General features: G+C 41.2%; 2 protein-coding genes across 4 annotated transcripts; one reads left to right on the top strand and one right to left on the bottom strand.

Annotated features, from left to right (window-relative positions):
- Positions 1-3942: 3942 nt before the first annotated feature.
- On the bottom strand, positions 3943-20829 carry LOC122129035 (two pore calcium channel protein 1-like). 3 transcript variants are annotated; one of them, XM_042704054.1, is made up of 27 exons: positions 20020-20829; positions 16580-16710; positions 15189-15365; positions 14009-14122; positions 12965-13095; positions 12600-12688; positions 12470-12504; positions 11998-12056; positions 11752-11851; positions 11308-11424; positions 10797-10978; positions 10654-10702; positions 10125-10188; positions 9927-9971; positions 9766-9822; positions 9476-9529; positions 9236-9308; positions 8983-9090; positions 8477-8548; positions 8270-8359; positions 8042-8157; positions 7755-7801; positions 7360-7428; positions 6951-7053; positions 6512-6648; positions 6258-6338; positions 3955-5947 (listed from the first exon to the last, which is right to left on the bottom strand). In XM_042704054.1, the coding sequence occupies exons 1-27, from the start codon at positions 20117-20119 to the stop codon at positions 5846-5848; spliced, it is 2502 nt and encodes an 833-aa protein (XP_042559988.1). In that variant the 5' UTR covers positions 20120-20829; the 3' UTR covers positions 3955-5845. The 3 variants fall into 3 exon arrangements, with proteins under 3 accessions (XP_042559990.1, XP_042559988.1, XP_042559989.1); XM_042704055.1 differs by having other exon boundaries at positions 3957-5947; positions 10797-10921; positions 20020-20824; XM_042704056.1 differs by lacking the exons at positions 16580-16710; positions 20020-20829 and having other exon boundaries at positions 3943-5947; positions 15173-15249.
- A 114-nt stretch (positions 20830-20943) lies between these two features.
- Positions 20944-24222, top strand: LOC122128534 (dynein regulatory complex protein 10-like). Its single transcript, XM_042704060.1, has 5 exons — positions 20944-21178; positions 22059-22744; positions 23089-23322; positions 23571-23642; positions 23941-24222. Exons 2-5 carry the CDS (start codon positions 22088-22090, stop codon positions 24220-24222), a joined length of 1245 nt encoding a protein of 414 aa, XP_042559994.1. The 5' UTR covers positions 20944-21178; positions 22059-22087.
- Positions 24223-25676: the final 1454 nt, after the last annotated feature.

Raw genomic sequence — 25676 nt, 5'->3', positions numbered from 1 at the left:
TGATAGTGTTTCTTGAACATCCCACCCAGTCTTTACCCCACTTTTTATCCATCTGTGAGGAGTTTCGGAAGTTATCAGGGTTCAAAATGAACTGGTCCAAGTCTGCACTTATGCACTTAAACGATAATGCCAGGAAATCAGTCACCCCTGTTAATATACCACTAGTTGGGCAGTTAAAATATTTAGGAATTGAGGTGTTTCCATCCTTAAACCAGATTGTCAAGCACAACTATTCACTGGCATTTACTAATGTTTTGAAGGATATGGACAGATGGATTAGTCTACCCATGTCTATTCAAGCCCGTATTTCTATCATAAAAATGAATGGTTTGCCAAGGATACATTTTGTCAGTTCCATGGTCCCTCTTCCCCCTCCATCTGATTATTGGAGTAAGCTTCAATCTGTAGTCTCTAAATTTATATGGAAAAGAAAGCGGCCGCACTTGAAAATGTCCACTCTGCAGAGAAGGAGGGAGGACGGCGGTCTCTCTGTTCCCAATTTCAAACTTTACTTCTTGTCATCCGTCCTAAGGCCTCTGCTCACCTGGTTTAACCCATCCATCTCAGTTTCCTGGCGCTCTTTAGAGAGCAGCATGATAGAGCCATGGACTCTCCATGATGTGCTTTTTGTCAATATCTGTAATAAACAATGCCAACTGCGCTTTGGCCCCATCATTTCTCATCTAATGAGAATGTGGAGAATGGTTGAGAAACACTGTCATATTTCATACATTTGGCATTCCCTTTCTCCAATATTCAATAATAAAGTGCTTCTGATTTGTGGGAGACCTAGATTAGCTCCACAGTGGGAACAGGGGGGAGTTCACTGTCTAAAAGATATTTTTAATAATTATGGACTACTTTCTTTCTCTGATATAAAAAATGCATTCAATCTGCCAGGTTCTTTATTTTTCTTTTACCTACAGTTAAGATCAGCGCTCAAGGTGTACGGTGTCCCTTGGCAAAACCGTTTACCCACTCACCCTATTCGAAAACCAAAGGTATGGTCTCCAAACTCTATCAGTTTTTAGTGATACCTGACCGCTTTTAACTTCCTGTGGAACGGGTCCTGGAAAGAGACTGCCCAGAATTAGACGAAAAATTTGATTGGCATGATGTGTGGTCTGACATCTCTCAAGTGTCACGCAATCCAGATCACCAGCAAATCCATTACAACGTTATACATAGGACGTATCTAACTCCTGTCAGATTGCACCACATGAAGTTTGTCAATGTGTACCCCTGTGTACCTTATGTTCACTGAAGGTGCAGGGCACATATCTTCATATGACATGGGACTGCCCTCCTGTCAGGTAATGTTGGAACAATGTTGCATCCAAATTATCTACCTTGACTGATGTTACAGTGCCTGTCTAAAATCCAAAAGCGTGCAGTTTTTGCTGGACTGACTGCTGCCAAGAAAATGATTGCAACTTGTTGGAAGCCACCTCACTCTATGTCTATCAAGTCCTTGTCCCTTTCCTTTTTGGACGTAATATACCTGGAACTCTCAACAGCTCGAATTAATGGTGCTTCGGAGAAAACTATAGATGCTGTTCACCTCCAGAGTCAGGAAACGGGCAGGAAAAATCACTGCAGACCCCTCACACCCTGGACACAATCTATTCCAACTCCTTCCCTCTGGTAGGCGCTACAAATCTCTGTTCACCAAAACCTCCAGACACAAAAACAGTTTCTTCCCTCTCTCCATCTCTTTACTGAACAGCTAACACATTGTGGCACTGTGAAATAACCCTGGATCATCGTAATAACCAATGTACAATTACTCCCTCAAGCCTATTTATTTATTTCACCCTTAACTGTCATACTCATACCGTATTTACTTTTACTTATATACTTTCTGGACTCTCATTTTCTTTGCACTATTCCTCCTTGTATATACTTTTTTAGACTTCTTGGACTGTTAGGCCATTGCACTGTTGTATTGTTTTGCACTGTTGTATTGTTTTGTGTAATATGTGTAAGCACACTGAGAGCCACTGTACCAAGACAAATTCCTTGTTTGTGCAAACTTACTTGGCCAATAAAACCTGATTCTGATGATTCTGATTCTGATGCGTGGCACAGTACTGCTGATTCTTTGAAATAAATGGTGTAAACCTAAGCCTCAAGACTTCCTACTCTAGCCAAAGATGTCCCTTCGGAAGTCCCTTCCGTTTGTCTATGTCTCTATGTGTGTATGCCATGTATGTCTGTTTATTGTGTCTTTTCAGTCCTCCATATACTGGTGTATTTTTATCATGTTTTTCATTTTCTCCCCAGCTTGTCTTTCTGGCCAGTTCTATGGACTTCCCATTCGCATGTTTTTTGTTTGTTCTGTTTTGCTTTTTTCCTCTCCCATTGATGCTGTATCCTAGGACACGTTCCTGTCTTGACAGTTTTGTCTGTATATGGAAAGATTGCCATATCATGGTATACCTGTGTTTTATATGAACTCATTGTTAATTATTTTTTTTTAAAACATTTGATCGCAAAAATAAAATTCATTAATTTAGAGGGGGGGGGGGATCTGTCCACTTGCTGGTCTGGCATGTCTTAATTATCATTTGGCCTCGGATGACCTTGACCATGATCGAAATGCTGGTGATCTTATATTGTGTTCCACTGTAATTTCAGAGAGATATATTTTATTCACACCAGTTTTCCACTTGCCTCAGATGTATTTGGGGTAGGTGGAGAATCAGGAGACTGAAATGGTTCGGGATCAGAAAGCCACATGTGGGGAGAATATTATTATTAAACTCCACACTCACTCACAGGTAAATAGAAGTATATAATTTGTATTGTCTAAATACATTTCATAAAAAAGAACACAATTACACAAACAAATGTAATGCACATGTTATGGGTTAAACACTGACAAACAATTTCAACAGGTGCATCATCCCATGTTGGGTGTGAAGCAGCACTAACCAGAGCTAGTTAAGACATTGCACTGAGACAGGATGTGGTTCATGTTAAACACACTGGCCCCATTGATGAAACCTTCGTAAATGTAAGATTATAATATAAGAGTATGAGTTAAATGGATGGCTATTTGTCACATCCATTTCAAGGTCTTACTGCTGGATTCATCTACACCAGGGGTACTCAATAGGCGGACTCCGGTCCGGATCCGGATCCAGTTTTCATTGGTGTGTAATTTCGCGCTATATATTTGTTTTCCTACTCGATGTGGTTTCTATCTTCCGTGTCCAATCCAGAGGTCCAATCAGCAGCTGTAAAAACAACATCACTATGACAACTAACTCACTCACTCAATGTTAGCCGCGAGCTCTGTGGGTCAGGCAGGTTGTGTGTGTCAATGGCAACAACGGGGGCAGATTGATTTGTGAACGTATCTGTTTCTCAGCAAACGAAAATCATGGCGTGCTATAAACCCGACAAAAAACGAAAAGTTGATTCCAAAAATCGCGAATTTAAGACAGAGTGGACTGACAAGTATGCATTTGTGCTACCTGTGGGGAGCACAAAACCGATGTGTTTAATCTGCAACAAGATGGTTGCCCTTTCAAAAGTGGTAACGTGAAACGTCACTGTGAAACAAAGCATGCACACTTTGAACAAAATTACCCCCAGAACTCTGAGTTAAGGGCCAGAAAAATAAACCAACTGCAATCATCATACCAAGCAACATGCAGTGTAATAGTTAGATCAACCACACAACAAGAGAGTGCAGACCTCAACATACTGTTGTGAGTCTGCCTTTTCAACCATGAATATGGTGAAAACAAATACAGGAGCACACTCAGTAATGAACACTTACATCCGTGCCTCCGCCTGGCCTTCACACCTTTTATGCCTAAGTTTAAAGCACAAAAAAGCTGTCACCTTTCACACAAATAAGGCCAGACCACATCACCTTTTGTGCATAGTTCGAACGTTTTTGTTGGACTTATGTTTTGGGATTTTGACCGTCACTGTTCCGGACCCTGGACTGAATGGAAATTTGGCGAGTGGACCTTTTGGGTTTATAATTGAGTACCCCTGATCTACACTGTGTAAACACCAAATCGCTGCGAACTTGTTTATGTTGATGAATACAGTTGTTGGTGAAATCAGCATATCTGCAGAAGGCGAATTAAATTATATCCTGATGTAAAATAAAATTAAATGAACAATAATATATATAAAATTGTTGTGTTTCAGGAATGAGGCCCAGTGATTTATATGAAAACATTAGACTTCACAATCAGACCATCACACTCCATCACAGTCACATGGAACTCCCATTGCATTGTGACATCACACATGTGCTCCCACAGCCACTCCCATTCCCACCCTCAATGTGCATCATACACAGGCCACACCCCCATGATGAGGAATTACGGACACTCAGAGGCAAGGGGGAGATCCTGTGCTTTGGAACAGCCTCTTCATACCCAAGCAAAAACCATCCATGATGGTTTACTGTATTAACCTAAGTGCTCCTAAAGCAGCCACTGACTATGAAAACTGACCTGTATAATTATAACTTGGAATTGCTTTAGACCAAAGAAAAAATATTAAAGGCTTTTCTGAAACGGCATAGAAGAAACTGGGTAGTTTACATTTGTAGCTGGCTTTAAATTAATATATTTATATTTTGTATTTTTTGAGGTTCAAGTAACAGCCTATGTATTAAGAATTACGACTGCTCTGTGCATAACCTAGTGTTGAGTTAAATTTCATCCAAAAATAGAAGTTTTTTCAGGACTGCTGTGTATGATACTAGAGTGTAACACAATAATGCCATAAGGACTGACTTTAAAATGTCTTTCTAAAACATTTCAGCTTGTTAAAATGACTGAAAAAAATAGAGATAGAAAAGAATATAGAAATCTACAAATATGTAACCTGTGTTTACACTGTCTGCCCATATGCTCTGCAATATGTCTTGGGGTTGAAGTTTTAATGATGCAACAAACCAATGATTCATTTAACAGAATCTAAGATTGAGAGGGGGAAAAGTAAAAATGCTTTGAGCTAGTGAAGCATGATTGTCACAAGTAGTGTTGAACCGAGGGAAGAAATTAAATGCAAGACATTCAGAATAGTCCATGCGAGAATAAGAGCACAGTCTAGTATTACAGTGCAATGTGGTGTAGAAGACCGTCTTACACTCACAAACCCCATACTGGCCGGATGCCTACTAATCCTCAGGCAAATACATTTAAGGGCATCCAAACACAACATTACACACATTAACATGATCCCATAGGATCATAAAGCTATGGCACCTCAATAGAGGTTTGATTAAAACAAGGAGCAAGTGGTAGTCTGGTAAATGAGGGTAAGGAGGAGTATGACAAAATAAATGTCAGGAAGCACGACTTTGCTTGATACACTGTTCTGTACCACTGCCGCAGCAGCAGAGTGGTCGCAGCCAAGGTCCTGTAGTTGCTTTTAAGAACGTACTTTCATATGCTTTCATGAGACATGACACCGTAGTTGCTGGCAACAGGGACAGAGCTATGATGCTAAAACACATAGAGAAGGCAAGGAGACACCCTAGCTTTGATAGCTTTACAGCCCATCTGGGAAGCCAACTGGATTTGTGATCCAAATCTTCGCTCTCGCCATTCCTGCAGCACTGTTGGATTCATAAACTAGTTTTTGAAATAGGTTCCTGAAATGTGCAACCACACGATCGGTCTCTGAGCTCTCCTGGTCCTTCCAACGCCTTAGAGAGTGAGGGGCGGGGGGGGGGGGGGTGTAACTCTGTCAACAGGATGGTATTGAGTGATTTGTAAATATCCATTGAATATGGTGTGATAACACTCTGTCTCCTGGTCCATGGAGTGCTCCGTTTGGTAAAAGGTGTTGGTGTGAGCTGAAGGCATGGCTAGTTGGTGCTGTGCTGGGTGATAACGGGACAGTCCAGGTCACTCTCTGGGGATTCACCCAGATGAGGTAGATTGCCTCTGGAGTACTCTGCATACCATTCCTACAACACAGCAAACACATCGGTCTCAATCCATACCATACAATAGCTTTTTTACTGCAACCAGGGATTCATTTGGATTTCATCATTTTGATCCTTATTCACAGTATTTTAAACAAGATTTAAGTATTCCACCTCAACTCAACATAGGTTGTGTTCTACGCTTGCCTGTATAACGACAATTTATATCTTGTTACTGCAGGAAAACATTTGTTTGAGTTTAGCTCCGACATTTACAAATAAAAGTCCAAAATGGTCCTATGATGAAGAGAAAAAAAGTTTCTGACACCCAAATCAGTCTCAGAAAACTCACCTCAATCTCTTCCTGGTACATCTTCATACTGAGATCACTCTTGGTGCGTGACCGTCGTCCAAGGAAAACTATAGAGGAATGCTGTAGCACATAACATTTGATGAAGCAACGCAAACATAAATAAATAAATAATTCATCTATCACAAAGTATTTAATACATTTAACAATTCAAATAGGCGTGTCCATGCCATGGCCAACATACTGAATCACAAAATAGTTCAGGTACTCAAAGTTTGATGTGTCGAGACACTTACCCCGCTGCGCTCCATGAGCACACACACCTGGTGCAGGGAGCTGAGGCTGGAGTTGGCCGGAGTGTGTTTGTAGAACTCCAGGGTCTGCAGAGCCTCTGCGCGGCTCACCTCCGCCTCAAACACGATCCCCTTCTCACCTGGCAAAAAAGGAAGGAAGAAAGGGGACTCTTATTCAAAAATTAAATAACAAAATAAAAAAACCTGTAACATCAAATGTCATCAGCTTTACACACTGCACTATATAAATGTGTAATTAAACAATGTGTTAATCTGCTAAAGAACTAGTTCATGCAAATATTTTTGCACATTAAGTTCAAGTTCAAGTTCAAGTATTTAATTTGTCACATACAACAAATGTAGTGAAATGTGAAAGGGTCTACGCTCCACACTGTGCAAAAATAAATACAAATAAAAAATAAAAAACATGAAAGCTTAGAACCTTCTGGGTCCTCGAGGGCCTCTTCCTGTTTGTTCTTGCGACTGTAATTCATTCTGAAGACAAATGCGTCGAGTATAAAGGCCACAATAATCGTCATCACAACCTATATAGGCCAAAAAGACAAGAAACAGTTATAAGTGATGGTAATTATCAGTAATGGACGATGTAAAGAAGCAGTGTGCCTACGCAGATGATTACCGAACATCTTTAGTTTAGTGGCAGGGCAGTTGAACACCTGTGATCTGTTTACACACTCTTTGAGTTTTTAAAAGAGCATCCCATACTCTCACATTAGTTCCATGGCTGATCATGCTTGTTTTAAAAAAACGAAATTACAGCTAACCTCGGTGAGCTGGCCATAAAGAACTGTTCTGTGCTCAATGACAGTTATCAAACAAAATTCTCTTACCATGGTGACGATGTAGAATGTCATGAAGAAGAGTCTACTCCAGTGGGTTGTTTGAGAGGTCACTCCTTCCTGAAAAAAAGAAAAAAGAAAACATCAAAAATATAATGTTAGAGTGTGTCATGCAAATATTGATGCACTTCCAGATGATGTGGAGATCTTTGTAGAAATTTTAAATGGATGACATGGCCGATTTATCCAGCATGTATGTTTATGGCTAATCATGGTACAACTAAATGGCTGCAATATGACCAACGTAAGTAAGAACACCTTAACTTAAAAAATGACTTATTACATATTGTGAATACACAGGGCTTATCACAGAGATTTCAATGGGGCGTAAACAACAACACAAAGAGTCTTTTTCTTTAGGCGTCCCAGCACGTCAGAACACTCACCATGGTGATGTACCAGTTGTTGACAACGGTCAATTCAAACAGTGTCACTAAAGAAAACAGAGAGAGCTGGAGATATTTCTCAGAGATCCCATGAATCCAGACTTATGATTTATGATTGTACCTTCGTATTATAATAAATAAATACAAATAATTCAAATATATTCTTTGCAACTAGAAGAGGTCTGTGAGAAATAATGCATGCATTTACATTTTACATTTAGTCATTTAGCAGACGCTTTTATCCAAAGCGACTTACAAGGATGTATACACATTTTACTCATGCATACCAAAGCTACTCAAAATATTGTTGAAGTTGTTGAGATAATAGTATCCCTCCTGCAGGACTGTCCTGTTGCCAATGGTGACGTTGATTTGGCGATAGGCATCAGCCACAGTACTGGTGCTGGATAGGACAGGGTTAGGGCACAATGCTAGTGTCAGTCTTCTGAACTTTGCGCTTAAATGGTTCAAGCCAAACCAAAAAACAACACTATAGAATGGAACCTTTGACCTACTTGCAGCAGTTAGGGTAGACCACGTCGGCAAAAAACTCCATCCCAACAATAGCAAACGAGTAGTAGAAAATGATGAGGGTGAGGCCAAGACTACAGACAAGGAGTGGTGGATAGAGAGTTTAGCACTGACAGTAAGGAGTACATGTTTGGCAGATAGAGTAGATATGAGAATTTAAGGATGTAGAAACTCAGTTTGTGGTATTTTACCTTGCCATACGTGGAAAAAGCTCAAACATGGTATCCAAAACATTGCGATACCTCTGTTTGATTTTGAATAATCTGACAGGGAAAAAAAAAAAATAGGAAATGTGTGAATAATTAGGGGACTCATGTTCAAAGCCTTTCGTAGCATTCATACAGAAATGTAGCATACACACAAAGCTGGAAAGCTGCATACGCACAAACAAATTCAGATGTGTGAAACCGTGCGCACGCAAGATTCCTGGTCAAAGGAGTAATTGAGCACACACGCACGAGCACCACACACACACACACACACACACACACACACACACATTTGTTAATTCAAAAGATTTTAGCATAAGGCTGCAACATAACAAAATGTGGAAAAAGTGAAGAGGTCTGAACAGTTTCTGAACGCACTATACTACACAAGAGCAACTCAGATGACATATTCATAAGTCATGGGTCAAAGTTCAAATGACATATAAATGTCTATGGGTAGTCTGGTATAAGCAGGCCGAAGCACATACCTCAGAAGCTGAAGAGGCCTGAGAACCACAATGAAGTAGAAGGGCTCCATGTTGAAGGCCAGAGCAATCAAGCCCAGAAATGCCAACACAGTTACTGAGAAATCAAACCTGACAACAGTAATAGAGCAGTTAAGTTCATACATATGTGGGTAACGTTAGGCATGTGTAGTATGTGTTGACTGTGTGTTAGATATGTAATGTTGAGTCGTGTACTGTTCTATGTGTGGGTATGTTATCTGAGGGTAAAACGTACAAGTTCCATCCTGAGCTGAAGTAAGCCAGTGGTCCAAGACCTGTGATCTTCAACATCACCTCCACGCCGTAGACTGGACCAGACAAGGGAGGGCTTTATTACACACGTATAAGGCATAATGCATGTATGTATGCATGTATGGTAAAGGTTGTAAGGCATAATGCATGCATGTATGTATGTATGGTAAAGGCATAATGTATGCATGTATGTATGTATGCTAAAGGTTGCAGAAAAACTTACTTGTAAGGAAGACAACATAACTCCACGGGACAAATCTGGACCATGACACGTCACCTGTGCTCACACAAAATACATTTGATATAAAGTAAGGCCTATCTTATACAGAGATTCAGTAGTTACTGTAAATTATATATCCTGCATGTACGTGTAGTCTGTGTGCGGTGGTTCATGTATATACATACTGAGAAACCAGCTAATTTATTACTTGGTCATGCATCAACAAACATAGCTTTTGTTCACTGTATTTATTTGTGTAAATTAAAAGAAAAAAGAAAAAAGAAAAAACCTACTGTTCCATACTGTAGTCTCGACCAGTATCCATATCCCATTAACAGCAACAACGATGTCTGTCAAATAAATAAACATGAAATAACAAATGTATTTGAACTTAATGACATCCTTTAGGCATACAGTAAACAAAGGAAGGGAAACCAACAGAAAATGGACTTACACATGGCATATTGGAAAGTCTTGGATTTTACCAGGAGGTTTATCCCTGTGGGGAAAAACATAAAATTACAGCCATAACATTTCTAAGGCTTACTTCAACAACTCTTAACAGATTTGGAAACATCGACACATCAAAAACAGACATACACACACACAAACAAACAAACAAACAGACAAACATTATGGATGGCGATGTTACCTTTAAAAATGAGGAAAGCAGTGTGTGGTAGATCATCAAACCAATGCTCCCCACTCCGTCGAGCCTATGACAGAAGCACACACACATGCATGCATACACACACACACACACAAACACATGCATGCACACACACACACACACACACACACACACACACACACACACACACACACACACACACACACACACACACACACACACACACACACACACACATGGATGCACACACACAATCCCATGAAACAGGAATGGGGTCAGTATTTTTAACTGTGATCACACCAGCATGATCTAATAAAACCAAATCATCAGTGTAGTTAAATCAACCAGCAAACAGCAATAAAATCTCCCAAATGAAACAAGACAAAGGACAGAAAGACACATTGTACAAGGGAAGACACAATATGGCATTTGGTGAGCTAGGACATGCAACTATGTGATGTGGACTAATCTAAATACTCAACAGTTTGCATATAAATTGTAGTTTAAATTTGGTCATAATGAGTATTAAATGATGACTATGAAACCATACCTTCCATTTAAGACCAATCACTTCGTAGAACTTATAAAAGTCTTGCAAACTGAAAAGAAAAAAAATAGTAATAACATACAGATTTTAAAACGGGTCATCATGGTCACCATGTAAATACAAACTGCACGATTCGCTGATGTTACCTCAACATGTCAGTTACTGATTGGTTGAGAGCTTTGTACGTCAGGAAGCGGTCCCGGGCACTCATCCGAGGGCGATAGTGGCGCATGAGTCCATCAAACTGCTTCAGAGTCACTCCATCCGGTCTCTGTGGGATCACAATATCAGTATCATCAAACTGCTTCAGAGTCACTCCATCCGGTCTCTGTGGGATCACAATATCAGTATTTGGGTTTTTTGTGTGGATAAATTAATAACTTTTAAACACATGCATTTAGAAGACCTACAGAAGTGTACAGATATGCATTTTATCAAAATATGCATTTTATCAGCATATGCATTCCCTTGGTATCACACCCATGAACTGGGTGTCGTTAGCACCTTGCTCTACCAGTAGATATATATATATCTCTCTGAGGGGAATATGAAGTTTAAGGTATTTATTTAGCAGACCTTTGTTACCCAAAGCGACTTACACACAGTTCTATCTAAACATCTTCTGCAAGGGATTGGTTGGTGTTGCCCTAAACCTACCTGTCGACGCACGAGGAGCTGGAAGGCATGGTCAATAGCAGACCTCTTGTGGAGGAGCAGGGATTTGAACTTCATCTTCTCAACACCGTTGAACGTGTCAAAGACCACAGCCAGGAGCTTTCGGGGTATGGGACAGGGTGTGGAGAGATAGAGATAATAAATCCATTTAAAATAATTCTTTTTTTTTAATATTTGAAATGTGAATGTTTCACATCTCCCAACTGCCGTTGAAGCCAGCGCTGGACACAGAATACAGCCCAACACGTTCAGCTTTCATTTTCTTTTGAATTGAGCACTTAAACACTTAAATATGATGGTGGGCTACACACAGATTCTTTGCGGTGGTCGCCATTCCATTTGGTCAACAGAAATCAGTGCTAGGCCTGCAACCCGCATCCATTGTAATTAGAAAAAGAAGAAGAAAGCCACAAGATTTCTACTCACCAAGTTCATGATGAAGTACAGCTCAATGGAGAGATACACTATGAAGAACACACAAGACCAGCGATTCCGTGAATAAGAGGGCATCATGACATCTGGGAAACTGGGGGACAAACACACACACAAATTCATACAATACAGCACCTGAAAGGATGAATTTATCTCATATTCTGGATATACACACGTGCTGAAGTGCAGTGAGAAATATGAAAAAAAAGTATTTTGATGCAATAATATAAGGAATCTTACTTGGCAGTTGTGAGTAAGACGAATAAACTCACAATGCTGTTCTCTAAGGTGTTAAAATACTGGAGGGGAAACACAGAGAATGGGATCGATCATCAAAACAGCCATCTTTGAGAGCAAATCACAACAATGTACAAGTCATTTTTCATGTTTTTCAAAAAGAATGCGTTTCAATAAAAGCTTGCCAACAGGTTAGCAGTCCGATTGAACTGGAGAAGGCCACTTTAAGTTCAGTTTCAATTTCAGTTCAGTGACATATGGTCAGTACTGACACATTACCACCACTGTATAACCTTTTACTGTTTTACAACATAGCCAAAAACAGAGCTCATTCAACTAAGCTTTCACTAATAGTTCTTATTCTTGTAAGCATACGTTTTTCACATACGTTTTTCACTTTATTTTCTTAATTTATGTGTGTTTCGACCACAACAACAAAAATCTGTTGTGTTAAGGGAACAAGAGTGAGTCTTACTAGATCCGCTGGATTAGACGAGAACAGAAAGAAACCTGTGGAAGGTTACAACAACATCAGAATTGCAGTGGTAACAGCAGGTGTAATATAACTAGGTCTAAAAGAGGGAAACAAGGAAGCCCTAGATTACCAAGAATGGCGAAGATGACCATGAAGAACAGAAGGAGCACCAAAATATCAATAAAAGGAGGAAGAGACTGGAATATCTGCCGCAGGTTTCTGGAGGAACAGGAAGTGAGAGAGGAAGAGAAATGAAGGAGAAAACAAAATTCACACAATAATTAGAACAAAGGTACATTTTCAGTCATTAATATGTTGTGCTGTGATGCAGGAATAGTTAATCCCAAAGTCTTCCCAAAGTAGAGCCCACATCACCCATATCACTCATTCCACCTGCTCTCTCACTCTCACCTGCTCTCTCACTCTCACCTGCTCACAGCTCTCTTACTCTCACCTGCTCTCTCACTCTCACCGGCGCACAGCTCTCACTCTCACCTGCGCACAGCTCCGCAGTACCGACAGTCCACCAGGAATATGGGCCTGAGGGCCCGGGTCACCCTGAGGTGAGACGTCTGTCGGACCAGAACCACTATAGCCTCAATGAACTGGATGAACAGCACACACGTCTGGCCACATCAGAGAGGAAAACAACAAGACATGAGAAAAACATATCAAACAACAACAGAGGATGTCCTAAACAACAGCGAACAACCACGGTCCTATAATCATCCCCATACCTTAACCTCGGTCCTATAATCGTCCCCATACCTTAACCGCGGTCCTGTAACCGTCCTCATATCTTAACCGCAGGCCTGTAACTGTCCCCATACCTTAACCGCGGTCCTATAATCATCCCCATACCTTAACCGCGGTCCTATAATCATCCCCATACCTTAACCGCGGTCCTATATTCATCACCATACCTTAACCGCGGTCCTATAATCATCCCCATACCTTAACCGCGGTCCTATAACAGTCCTCATACCTTAACCGCGGTCATGTAACCGTCCCCATACCTTAACCGCGTCCTGTAACCGTCCCCATACCTTAACCGCGGTCCTATAACCGTCTTCATACCTTAACCGCGGTCCTGTAACCGTCCTCATACCTTTACCGCGGTCCTGTAACTGTCCCTATACCTTAACCGCGGTCCTATAACCGTCCTCATACCTTAACCGCAGTCCTGTAACCGTCCCCATACCTTAACCGCGGTCCTATATTCATCACCATACCTTAACCTCGGTCCAATAACCGTCCCCATACCTTAACCGCGGTCCTGTAACCGTCCCCATACCTTAACCGCGGTCCTGTAACCGTCCCCATACCTTAACCGCCGTCCTATAACCGGCCTCATACCTTAACCGCGGTCCTATAATCGTCCCCATACCTTAACCGTGGTCCTATCGTCCCCATACCTTAACCGCGGTCCTATAATCGTCCCCATACCTTAACCGCGGTCCTATAATCGTCCCCATACCTTAACCACGGTCCTGTTACTGTATCCTTACTTTAACCATAGTCCTGTAACCATATTCTTACCTTAACCATGGTCCTTTTGTGCCGAATGAAGGTGTTTAAGCCCAGCCACCGTAGCTTCATGCACAGCTCAAACGCCACCATGACAAGGGCGAGCAGCTCCAGAGTTGCATGCACCTGAAGGAGAAATGGATGCCCAGTCAGAGAGAGGATCACAGGGTAGATCCCCACAGGGTAGATCCCCACAGCAGCTGAGTGGGATGGCCATTAGCCCTTTGAGGAGTGAGATTCCTTCCCGATTTATACCGTACAGACTAGAATTTACATTAACTGCCATTCATAACGGTCGTTTGACTTCATTATTACACCATCAAATGGAACCTTCATTCTAATCACATATTTGCGATCGTACTCCTCAAAGGGTTAGATGTTGTGACGTCAGAGAATAAAGTTACAGTTAATCAAGTCATCACATCAGTGCAGTTCACCTACTTGTACTAAATCAGAATGACTCTGTAACCCACTGAGCAAAGTCAACATCAGTTTTTACGAGTCTCTGCTAAAGCAAACAAACACTGTCTTACATTATGGCTGTCACATGCACTGGGTACGGAAGACGTGCACTTTGAAAGAAAACACTTCTTACATAGGCAGTCTTAAATAGCCGGTCCACAGGATAAGTAAGACATGATAGGCATTCATGATTCTATGGTGACTAAAGAAACCACAATGGCAGTGAGAGATACTGATGAGATGAATGACCTTGTGTTTACAGTGAGTTGTCACATAATATAAAGGATTTCACAAACATGCCATTCAAATGTTTCTTGTATCGGTAAGGATGGACATGGAGTGGCTTAATAACCACTTTACCCACTCATTACACATTTACTCTGTCATTTAGTCTGTCTTATTTATGGCAGTAAGTACCCACCAATTACAAAATAGACAGCCTCACTGACAAAAAAAAGTTTATACAGTGTAGAAGGCGTATCAGCATTCAAATGGCATTTTTGGGTTCATTTGAATGACCTATCAATCTACCAACCACACAATATGCACTATTCATTTAACTATCTTTCCCATTTGTCCATATCCTCACATTTAAAAACAAATTTATATATACTGGCTTATCCATGCATATGACAACTGGCAGACCTAAATAAACTTTAGCATGTTGTAGGAGCCATTTGATTGGCTGGGCTGTCCTATCTATCCAACACCCACACAATCAGGTGCATACATATACGTCCAGACGCAGGGAGGGCACAGCGGGGGCCTCAGACAGGGACAGCATCATGAGGAGGAGCCCCGTCACCAGCTCCATCAAGTAGAACAGGTGGTTGTGGGCGAACAGGTATGCACTCAGTGCCCGTGGGTTCTGCGGGTGGGTGAAGAATTTGTCGTTGTTCTCGCCCTCCTGGGTTAAAACAAACAAACAAACAAGGAAAAAGAGAGTGAAGGGTAGTGATTACATTAGTGGCCGTGTGCTAGTGCATTGATTAATAAGCACGTGGCTATTGCATTTCTTAAAATTAATGGTAAAAAAGTGTTTTTGTTCTGACAAGAAAGCCTTCAATTTAAGGACACATCATTTATAAATGTCTCTACAGACAGCGTATGTTGTACCCTGCAACCCTAACAAAGCTTACGACTAAAATCTCCATATGTACCAAACCAAACTAATTGCTAAATGGCAGCATAACTAATGCTAAACCAAACTAAATGCCAAACCAAACTAAATGCTAAATGCCAGAATAGCTAAACACATCTAAAACACATGCAATACCCCCCTAATCAACATAACTGGGCTACAGACAGCGTATGTTGTACCGTGAAGGAGTGCGGAAGATCCCGGGTACAGCACACGGCGCGTATTGCGACTGTCACCAGCCAACTAAATACTAAATAAAATCCCCATACACCCAGCCAGGCAGCCTCTCTCTCTCTCTCTCTCTCCCTCTCCCTCTCCTTTCTTATCACATTGCTAATGCCTATAATAACCCACTCACTCTGTTCTTTTTCTTTCTCTCCTAATCTAGACTATCTTCGCCATGGGACGCTGCTGTAGTCTCTCTACCCGGTCTACCTGCAGAAACCCTCGACCAATTGCACCCACCGCCACCGCACTGCCGTACACTTACTCTACCTCATACCCTATGCTAGCATTTATATACAATATATATTATTGCCACCATCGACATGTTTCTCTGTTCCTACTCCCCTTACCCCTGTAATAGTAACCCTATCAGCACAGTGTATATCCACTAAACTGGTCTTGTCTGTATCATGTATTTACCACTGGATGTCTGCATATATATTATCTCCACCCGGCCGACCTCAAGCAGATGGGTTCCCCCTTATGTGCCGTGGTTCTGCTTAAGGTTCCTTCCTGACTAACAGGGAGTTTTTTCTTGCCCGTGTTGCCATTGTGCTTGCACTAAGGGGGTTTCAGGCTCTGGGCTCTGTAAAGCGCCTAGAGACAATTGTATTGTTATGGCGCTATATAAATAAAATTGAATTGAATTGAATTGAATACTTAAGACCCATATGGTTCTTGTGACGATAGTAAAAGCATGTAAACAAACATCAAGTTTGATGTAATGAGGTAGAGATATTGACTGTATGATTTACCTGCAGGTAAATTGCTGCTTCTTGATAGTTCATCTCCCAGCTCTGTTGCATAGAAGCCTGGGTGCTTGGATCTGGTAGTCCTGGGTTCGGCATGGTGGTGTTATTCATGATATCGTACCCACCACCTCCATCTGCAGAGTGGCAAAGATCAAGGAGTATGACGTTTAACACACAAATAAACTTACTGTGCCTGTGAAAAATCCACATCTCAATGTAACTTTCAAGATCCAGATGGCTTGCGATGCGTATTTAGCACAAAAAAAAAGCACTGAACTAAAGAGATTGACAGACGACTGTTCTAAAACACTGACATACCACCACAAGCAAAAGAGGAAATGTGAACTGGCCACTCTTCCGTTCCCTTGTTGATATCATGGTCACCACTGGTCTCCATAGTAGCATTTGTCTGACTTTCCATGCCGGACAGCAGCCAGGATACTAGCCATTTACAGAAGTAGTGCCCTGTCTGACCATGCCTGTCACACTACAGATTAATGATTCACAAGGGACAGTGTACAATCCGTTCTGGACAAGGCAGCTCCTGTCACCCATCCTGATGTCAGGAGTTAGGAGGTTGTCTTTCAGACTTATCTCATAATCTTTGGGATGCATCTTCTACCGAATACAACACAACATATAATTACATTTGACTTGTTCTTTCAAGTATGTTTTTTTATTTTTTATTTTTTTTTAAACCTCTTCCAATTCTGTTACATTTCAGACATCAAAAGGCTCAAAGATTTTGTGTCACGACAATTTCCTAAATCTGTACGACTCTCTTTCAGAGTCAGAGAGGCTACACGTAACAACCCAGCGGGAATTAAGAGACTTAACTCCCTAAGAGACTCCCTCCCCTCAGAGAGACTCGGTTCTCCCTCACCTCAGAGAGATTTGGTTCTCCCTCACCTCAGAGAAGCATGACAATTTACAGACAACTTCAGCTCCAGAGAGCCTACATTCCAAACAGACGTGCTCCAACCATTGTCTGTAATTTCATACCAAAGTTTCATTCAAACCAAAATTAGACAAGCGAAGGCAATTCAACAAGAGAGCTCCAGAGAGTCATGAAGCGTAGATGTGTCGTGTTTTGTTGAGGAAATACAAACGTGAGCTGACTAAACCATTACAATATTTATGTTTGTGCCTGTCCTTCCGTCCTCCAGCAGTAATTTAACCTTATGAATTAGCACTTTTTTCCTCCGTACACAACTCAAAATAATTCCAGAAAACACATGAGGCTACATGCCTTTAAGGTCACACCTCATTTAGGTCCTTTTTGCAGTGGGCACATCCCACCCTTGGACTCTGGAGAAACAGTGGCCTGTTCTTTATTTTGCTGTTCAAAATGTGAAAGTGAAATTCCAGTGCAGTCGCAAGCTAACTTTGTTTTTGATTTCTTCCTGTTGGACATATTTAGAAACCAAAAATCATAAGGAGGTCTGATAAAAAGGGAACAAAGGGCCTGTCTTCTTTAATTGAGTTTGGTTCATTCTGGCATAGAGGCTGGAAAGACATGGCAAAAAGCACAAGATCTCTCCAAAAGGACAAAGTTAGAAGGCTAAATGCTAACACAGGAAGGGCTGGTTCACTGCAATTTGACTTTATGAGCCTTTATGAACTTATCAACTTTATGAATAGTCTGAACCATTAAGATCTAGCTAACAAAGTTTGTCTTCTTAGAAGCAGAAATATCAGCATATTAACATGAAGCAAGCAGTGTAGTGCATGACAAACATTACATTTCAGGCTTCACCATCAGACATACAATGAGGGAAAAACATGCACTAGTTCCTTGTATAAAACAAATGGTAAATGACAAAAGTTCACTGTCGTGCTCAAGGACACTTCAGGAACAGTAAGGAGGAGTCAAGATCGAACTAGCAACCTTCCAATTGCTGAACGACTCCTATACCTCCAGAACCACTGGTGAAACAGGCCAATAACACATGTTCATGAGGGAGAAGAGGTGTAATAGGATGACACAGCCTTGAGTTAAATGTCTGTGTAGCTATCCCTCACTACCCACCAAATACGGGTATGGGACACATTCAACGCAACAGCACAACTAAACAATGACCAATAACGCAGAGCCATAGTCCCCATCACTTCAGCCAGCAGCCTGTTTCGACTTGATACAAAAACTGTGTCTGGATGTTGGGAGTTCCACCTTCTTCAAGATATGTGGTCTGAAACAATATTCTGGGGGTGCCTTGTAAATTGAATTGTAAGTTTTGAATGGCCCAGCTATCTACTCCAATAAATACCACTTACTGGTTCAGAACAGATGCTGTGCACAAACATGGTTATCTATGGATGCAAAAGGACACAAAATCCATATTGCTACTCTGCTGCCGATACACAAACAAAGGAAAAGGGAAAAAAATCAAAACGCACCCCCTACAGCTCACCACCGCAGACAAGAGGCGAAGTGGGGGTAGGATAACATGTATGGAACACAGCGAGGTTTCTGTTTAAATGCTGACACAGTAGAGTCAGTTCCTGGTTCTCTCTGTGTGTGTGTGTGATACAAAGACCAGCTGACAGTTCAAACTCCAACACATTAACACTGGTTTTGGCTGTGCAGTTCTATTATATTGGTTTCATTTGAACTTTTCCTACCAATCAATCATCGAGCTGTGTAGCTATATGTATGCATCTATCTGTTCATCCATCTACCTACCTACCTATACAACTTTCTATCCATTATGCGCAGCATCCCATTTTGGTAATCTCTAGAATGAACACAATAGGCAACTGCCAACATCATGTAAACAAGGTTTGGTGACGCAGGCATTCACAGATTCAAGGTGGAAAGTAACTAACAGCTTCAAACAAAAAGGATGACCAACAAGCAGGCATTTGTTTATAAAGTGTGATCAATATATCAGCCTACTTCGACAACAAGTAGGCTATTTTTTCTGGACTGCAGACAAATGTTTTCATCTCATTTGGCAGATGTAGTAAGTCTCATCAAAATGCGCCTTGAGAAGGTAAATATTACCACAGATATAATCAGGAGCTGCTGTGACATGACCAACGATTACTGTAAACTATGTGGACTATCTCTGTCTGACAGACGCTTATGTTTGCTCATTACAATGAACATCAGATGACCGCAACGTCACGCTAACTTACGAGGTTAGCACATGTCAAAAACACATAAATCAGCAATTAATAGAGCATAATAGTATCGTAAAGCAGCTGCGTACATTATGCTAACAATTATTTGAGTAACTTACATGTAGAAAGCGCAAAGCAGTAACGTTATAACTTTCCTGCACCTGAATAAGTGGTCTACTGAATACGTAGTAACGGGGGGGAAAACAGTCAAGGTATAAAATGCAGAGAGCTCACATGTTTAAAACTTCAGATAAGACGATTAAATGTGTTAATCATAACCTCGAGCAGTAAAATAAATGATATCACAATGTATAACTTACTTTCATCGAGTCTTTCAGATGCGTCGTCCGTCAGCAAACCGCTGTTTGTGTCGTTGTCCCAGGTCAAAATTAAGGGGACATCATCGTCACCGTCAGCCATTTCACCGTTAATCAAAGTCGTTTAATCGTGATGATCGTACTTTAAAAACTCCCTGTATTGATTACCTCATCTATTATTTCTAACAGACAGCCAGACCTAACCAACTAAGTTAATTAATCCGCCTATCTCCACTGATGCCTTTAACTTCACGTTATCCTTGCTAACGCTAGCTGACTTGGGAAGTTTGACTTTGTTGTGAACCTGAGGTGTCAAGTTATAATGATGGCTGAGAGCTAGCTAATACTTGCTCCATAGGAGAGCATTAAGATTGACGTAGCCATGTCCTTTCTGATTTGCATTAAATGCACTCGATTAGTAAAGTTTTTTTTTTTTTTTTAAACAACCAGATCAACACGTTAATGTTGAGATTTGCTAGCTAGCTAACTTACCAGACCACTTTGCAGGAGCTAGCTAAATTCTAACCCAGGTGTCCACTTCACGATAAAATATAAATGTAATTTGAGTATACCTTCTCTTATGTAAGAGGGTTATTCATAAATACATTGTAACAAAGTTTCTTTAAATATAACCGGAAATATCAGCACATTAAAATTCAGCTAACGGTGTAACGGTATCCCAAGAGTGCATGATTTTTTTATGTTCACCACGACATGTCGTCAACCGTTTCGAACAAAACATGACAGGCTGTCAAAGTAAGAGTTGTCACGGGTTTGCAAAAAATAGTAAACAAAACATGACGATTAATCACAACACATTTAGAAAACATTGTTGAAATACTTAAAATGAACGTTTCACGCTGTACAACATCGTATGCGAAATCAGCGCTGAGAGCACTAGCTACTTTTGTAGTGTTGGATGGGGACTGTTTACGTTGCCATGCCAATCTCATAGCAACCAAAGTTGATACTTTGCTCATATGGTTAGCTGACAGGGAACAAAATAGATAACGTAGTATCTAGTTAAGCAGTCTTTAAGGCACACGTTCAACTATAAAAGTGACACATAACAGAAAGTTAAATCACACTGAGAAAGCGAACGTCAGAGGAAGTGGCAGCCTTTAATGTAAGCCAATATAAGCAAAACTCGACAACATTCTAGGTAAGTTCGTCAGCTATAACTTGCTTATGTGGTGAATATGGTATCAATATCGTAACGATACCTATTAACGCCCCAGCCATCAAAAACCTGCTAAACAAAGATGTTTTTTATCGATATAAATATGGTTTAATTAATCAACCTTACATATTCCAGAAGTGACGGGTGTGTACAAAATGAAGGAAGTCTGATAGGTAAATTAAAGATGAAGGATGTAGTTTGCACAGTAATAAGATAAGATAAGATAAGATAAACTTGTATTAATCCCCGTAGGGAAATTCATGTGTAATAGCAGCAAGGTAATAGGAATACAATATATAAATAAAAATAAAATAAATAAGATAAGTACAACGCAGCTGGCGTATATTAGAAACAAGTTATAATAAGTCTACATGTAATGTGTCATGTTTTCAGATCATTGTAAACTTTGGACTTTTTACAGCGAACAAATCCATTATTGCAACTGTAAGCATGTGTACACACGAGTTATAACACTAGGCAAAGTTGATACATTATTGACGTAATTGAACATGTTTAAAGGTAGCTCATTCAGTCTTAACTAATATCCTTTTTCATAATATTTTAGTCCCACACTTTGATTGATTTACATCGATTGAACTTTGATTTACCAGCTTTTGGCTACTGGCTAAACAGGAATGCTTAGACTTGGTTCATAAAGTGACTTAAGTCTGGTTGGGTGACAATCTCTCTTCTCGTTGCACTCTTTGTGACAGCTTGATAACTTCATCTTTGGAGTTATGGGGTCTGAAAGATATTTGCCTACTCCAATTTGAATAGAAGGCTGAACCTCATCTTCATCATATATGAACAATGTGAACAATGAGGGAGTATTATTTTAATGTGTGGCTGTTCTTTATGGAAGGTCCATTTCCTTCTACAGAATCATCAAGTATGCTTCCCTGTGATCGACAACAACAGAAAACAGTCTCCAGTTCGCCATCCAAAATCAAAATCACCCGTGATGACTCCCTTAAGATTGTCGACCCATCCAGAAAGAAACTTGTGTCCTTGGAAACCCAACGCATAGCTGGTATCCTAGACGAATGCATCAGAAAAGTAGAGATGATTGCCCTGCTTCCTATAGTCATAGCTTCTCCAGGCCTGCTAACTGTTGGCATGGAGACAGGGCTAAGTGAAACCATAGGTGACCACTGGAAGGTTGGCAAGAGATACGAGTCTCAGAGACACATTTGGGAGAGCCAAGAGGAGCAGACGCCAGAGGCCAAGGAAATGTCGGATGCAGAACATGTTGTCCACTGCTCCCTCAAGGACATGTTCCGGAAGATCCAAGCTTGTTCCACAGCGAGCAGCACTTTTGCGAACGTGGGGAGCCTGACGTTGCAAAGGGATGAGTGCCCTCAGAGGCTGGTCGAGGGGCTGCGTGAGCTGAGGTTGGTCCTGCTGGAGCGTCTCCTGACCACTCCGGCTGAGGAGAGGGAGCGCATTTGCCGCATGCAGGAGATGTCCCAGCGTTACCACAGCAACCTGGACCTGGTGGCCACCTTGGAGGCAGAGGTGGCTGCTGCCATCAAAGACAGGGATGAGGAGGTATGAGACAAAGGAGCAAAAAGGTACAATAGGTAACATCTATCATCCTTGGATTCTGCTTTTCGACTCAGTACCCATCATTTTCCATAAAGAATGACTGTAACATTCACACATCTTTAGATTATAAACCAATTGAGAAAGTGTGTAAAGGTGTATTGGGCATATACTTTCTTATTAATCCTGTTAAATCCCAGGTTTAGAGAAATGATAAGCAACATTGAGAAATATGATAAATGTTTGACTGACCTGTTGCATGCTAATTTAACCTCCATGTTTTAAGGTTGTTTCAATGAAATGTTGATACATATTTCTTAGTTACCTGTCACTGTTGGTTCTCCTGCCAGATCTCCAAGAAGAACCAGACCATCCGCCACCTGAAGAGTTCGCTGCACCAGATGGAGAAGATCTCGGAGGACTTTGTGGCACGGACCCGCCAGGAGGCAGAGAAGCAGAACCATTCGGACCAGAAGACATCAGACGGGCGTCAGCAGCGCATGCAGCAGGAGGTGAGCCTGCTGGGGCTGCAGCTCAACAACCTCATCGCAGACAACCGCGAGGTCGAGTTGGGCCTACGCAAGGTGAGAGGATTTCGCTTCTTAGGAATGTGATGTATATGTGTCGACAGAAATGTTCACTAGATCATCCCCCAATTTGATATATGTGATAGACATTTGATTTGTTTTATGCCTGACAATGATTTACCTATTGTGCACACTGTAAATGTACTATATTGATGTTTTTTATTCATTTAGAATTTATTTTTGTATTTAATTTCATTTTTTTCATTGTTGTTAACTGTGACTACCACTGCAATTTCTGTGTGAAGAGGAAATACAAAGTGGAGACAGAAATTGAGAACTGGATTCAGAAGTACGACTTTGATATGGGTGAAAAACAGGTATGGGTGAATTATCAGAAATATGTTTGGTTTGTGATTTGTAAATTGTAGAGCAACATACTTATCAGTATGTAACAGCACTTTTAAACTCTGTATCAATTCAGTATCCACTGAACCCTAATCCTAACGGCAATCCCTAAAGACGAAACCTGCATGAATCCTCATCTTATCCTTGTGTCATTACGTCATATCTGCCATGTGTAGTGGAGCTGCATCCTACACAGGGCCATGCAGCGCAAAGCATGGTCCCACTGTTCAGAGTTTGTGCTGACCATTCATCTCCGTCTGCTTGCCTCAGACGGAATTGGAGGACATGACACAGCTGTTTGAGGAGGAGAAGGAGGAGCTGCGTGAGCTGGAGGAGCTCCACGGCGTGCTGGAGGTGGAGTACACACAGGTCATGGAGGAGCGGCGGCTGGCACAGGAGCGTCAGGAGGAGGAGGAGAGGGTCAGGGAGGTGATGGGGCGTGCCGCCACCGTGATCCAGGCCTACTGGAGGGGCTGCCATGTGCGCAAGGTCATGCGCGCCAAGGCCAAAGGCAAGAAAGGGAAGAAGGGGAAAGGCAAGAAGGGGAAATGACCTGGGCAGTAATACTGAGGGCGTCCTTTTCTTTTCACCTCAATGGTGGAAAGAGTTCACATTTTTTGGGTAGCTGTTTCAATATTAAACCATGAACTTATGGGATTTGAGTGCAATGCTGTTCAATATGGCCGTTAGGGGTCACCTCTGTGACACCTGTATGTTTCTCGGCACTTGAGAAGGGCCAGGTCAGTGTATGCCATGTTTGTCAGCTTCACTGTTAATGTCTTGCATAAAAGAGGGTAAACATGGATTCACATGCACAGAATTCATATGAACAAGAAAATTATTGTATCTCATTCCCGGCTATTCCAGTTGGCATAGATATGTCGAGTTTCAGTGTATATATTCATAATTCAAATGAATCCATACACATTTTTTATACTGCATTCTGCAATGTTATACATAAAAATTCAATTGCTAATTTTAATCTTTTATTGGAACCAATGTTCAGTTCAATTGTATGTTCCACTAGTGTGGAATAATAAAAAATGGTTGTGAAGTCAGGTTTATAATAATGAGTCAGTGCAGTGAACCAGCAGTGATGAGTGTGAGAAATGATTTGCTTACATTGAGCTGAACACTGTTAAAGGAATAAGTCATTCTGCGGTATTTCAAGTAAACCTGTCTTTGTCAGTCCTGTGGCACACTGCACTACAGACCTGTCTTTATCAGTCCTATGGCACACTGCACCACAGACCTGTCTTTGTCAGTCCTGTGGCACACTGCACCACAGACCTGTCTTTGTCAGTCCTGTGGCGCACTGCACCACAGACACTTCAATACTCAGACTTTCAATGTCTCTCTTTGTATCTGAAATAGAATAGAATGGAAAACATTACTCATAACTTCTATGGAAAGCTAACGGCCCTCAGATGGATAACAAAAAATACCCTTGAAATGTGCTTTTAGCCTCTTTAGAGCAAAAAGGGGTTTTATTTTAGCATCTTTTTCCAAGTCCAAGGAAATCATTTATTTTTACCAAGACAGACATTTTAGCAAAGAATATCAAATTAAATGAAGCCTATGCCATATTTTAACAGATAAAGAAGGTAATCTGCAGAGGGGGGCTTGTGAATATTGAGCAAAAGATGAGCTCAAAGGCATGAACTCAATGGACATACATTTCCAGGGATGCAAACACATGTATGGTCAAAAAAGAGAGAGGTAATTGAAGCCCTCGCCCCGCGGCAAATATCCATATACTTACATTGCCACCAACCCCCCGACATCCCCGGCCCACCCCTATAGGCACATAGAGTTCAAATGAAATTCTGAAAATTCTTCTTCCTCTTCTTCCTGGCCATTTCCTGCAACATATCAAGGGCCTTCCGTCTGGCTGCATTCATTTTCTTAACATGTTTGAGACGTGTCTGCCTCTCTTTGGCCAGAGCAGTAGTCTTGGCCTTCTCGGCACTTTCACATGTAGTTACTGCAGCCATACTCCGCCTGCC

Source organism: Clupea harengus, unplaced genomic scaffold (genome assembly GCF_900700415.2).
Source record: "Clupea harengus unplaced genomic scaffold, Ch_v2.0.2, whole genome shotgun sequence".
Lineage (NCBI taxonomy): Eukaryota > Metazoa > Chordata > Actinopteri > Clupeiformes > Clupeidae > Clupea > Clupea harengus.
Note: the sequence above shows the minus strand (reverse complement) of the source record. Positions and strands in the feature narration are given on the sequence as shown.

Coding starts and splice junctions, on each gene's coding strand:
- LOC122129035 (XM_042704054.1), bottom strand. CDS start 20,119: ATGGCTGACGGTGACGATGATGTCCCCTTAATTTTGACCTGGGACAAC. Junction 16,711..20,019: donor ATCTGAAAGACTCGATGAAA/GTAAGTTATACA, acceptor GCCACTCTGCAG/ATGGAGGTGGTGGGTACGAT. Junction 9,823..9,926: donor GACTTTCCAATATGCCATGT/GTAAGTCCATTT, acceptor TTTATTTGACAG/ACATCGTTGTTGCTGTTAAT.
- LOC122128534 (XM_042704060.1), top strand. CDS start 22,088: ATGCTTCCCTGTGATCGACAACAACAGAAAACAGTCTCCAGTTCGCCA. Junction 22,745..23,088: donor TCAAAGACAGGGATGAGGAG/GTATGAGACAAA, acceptor TTCTCCTGCCAG/ATCTCCAAGAAGAACCAGAC. Junction 23,323..23,570: donor TCGAGTTGGGCCTACGCAAG/GTGAGAGGATTT, acceptor TTCTGTGTGAAG/AGGAAATACAAAGTGGAGAC.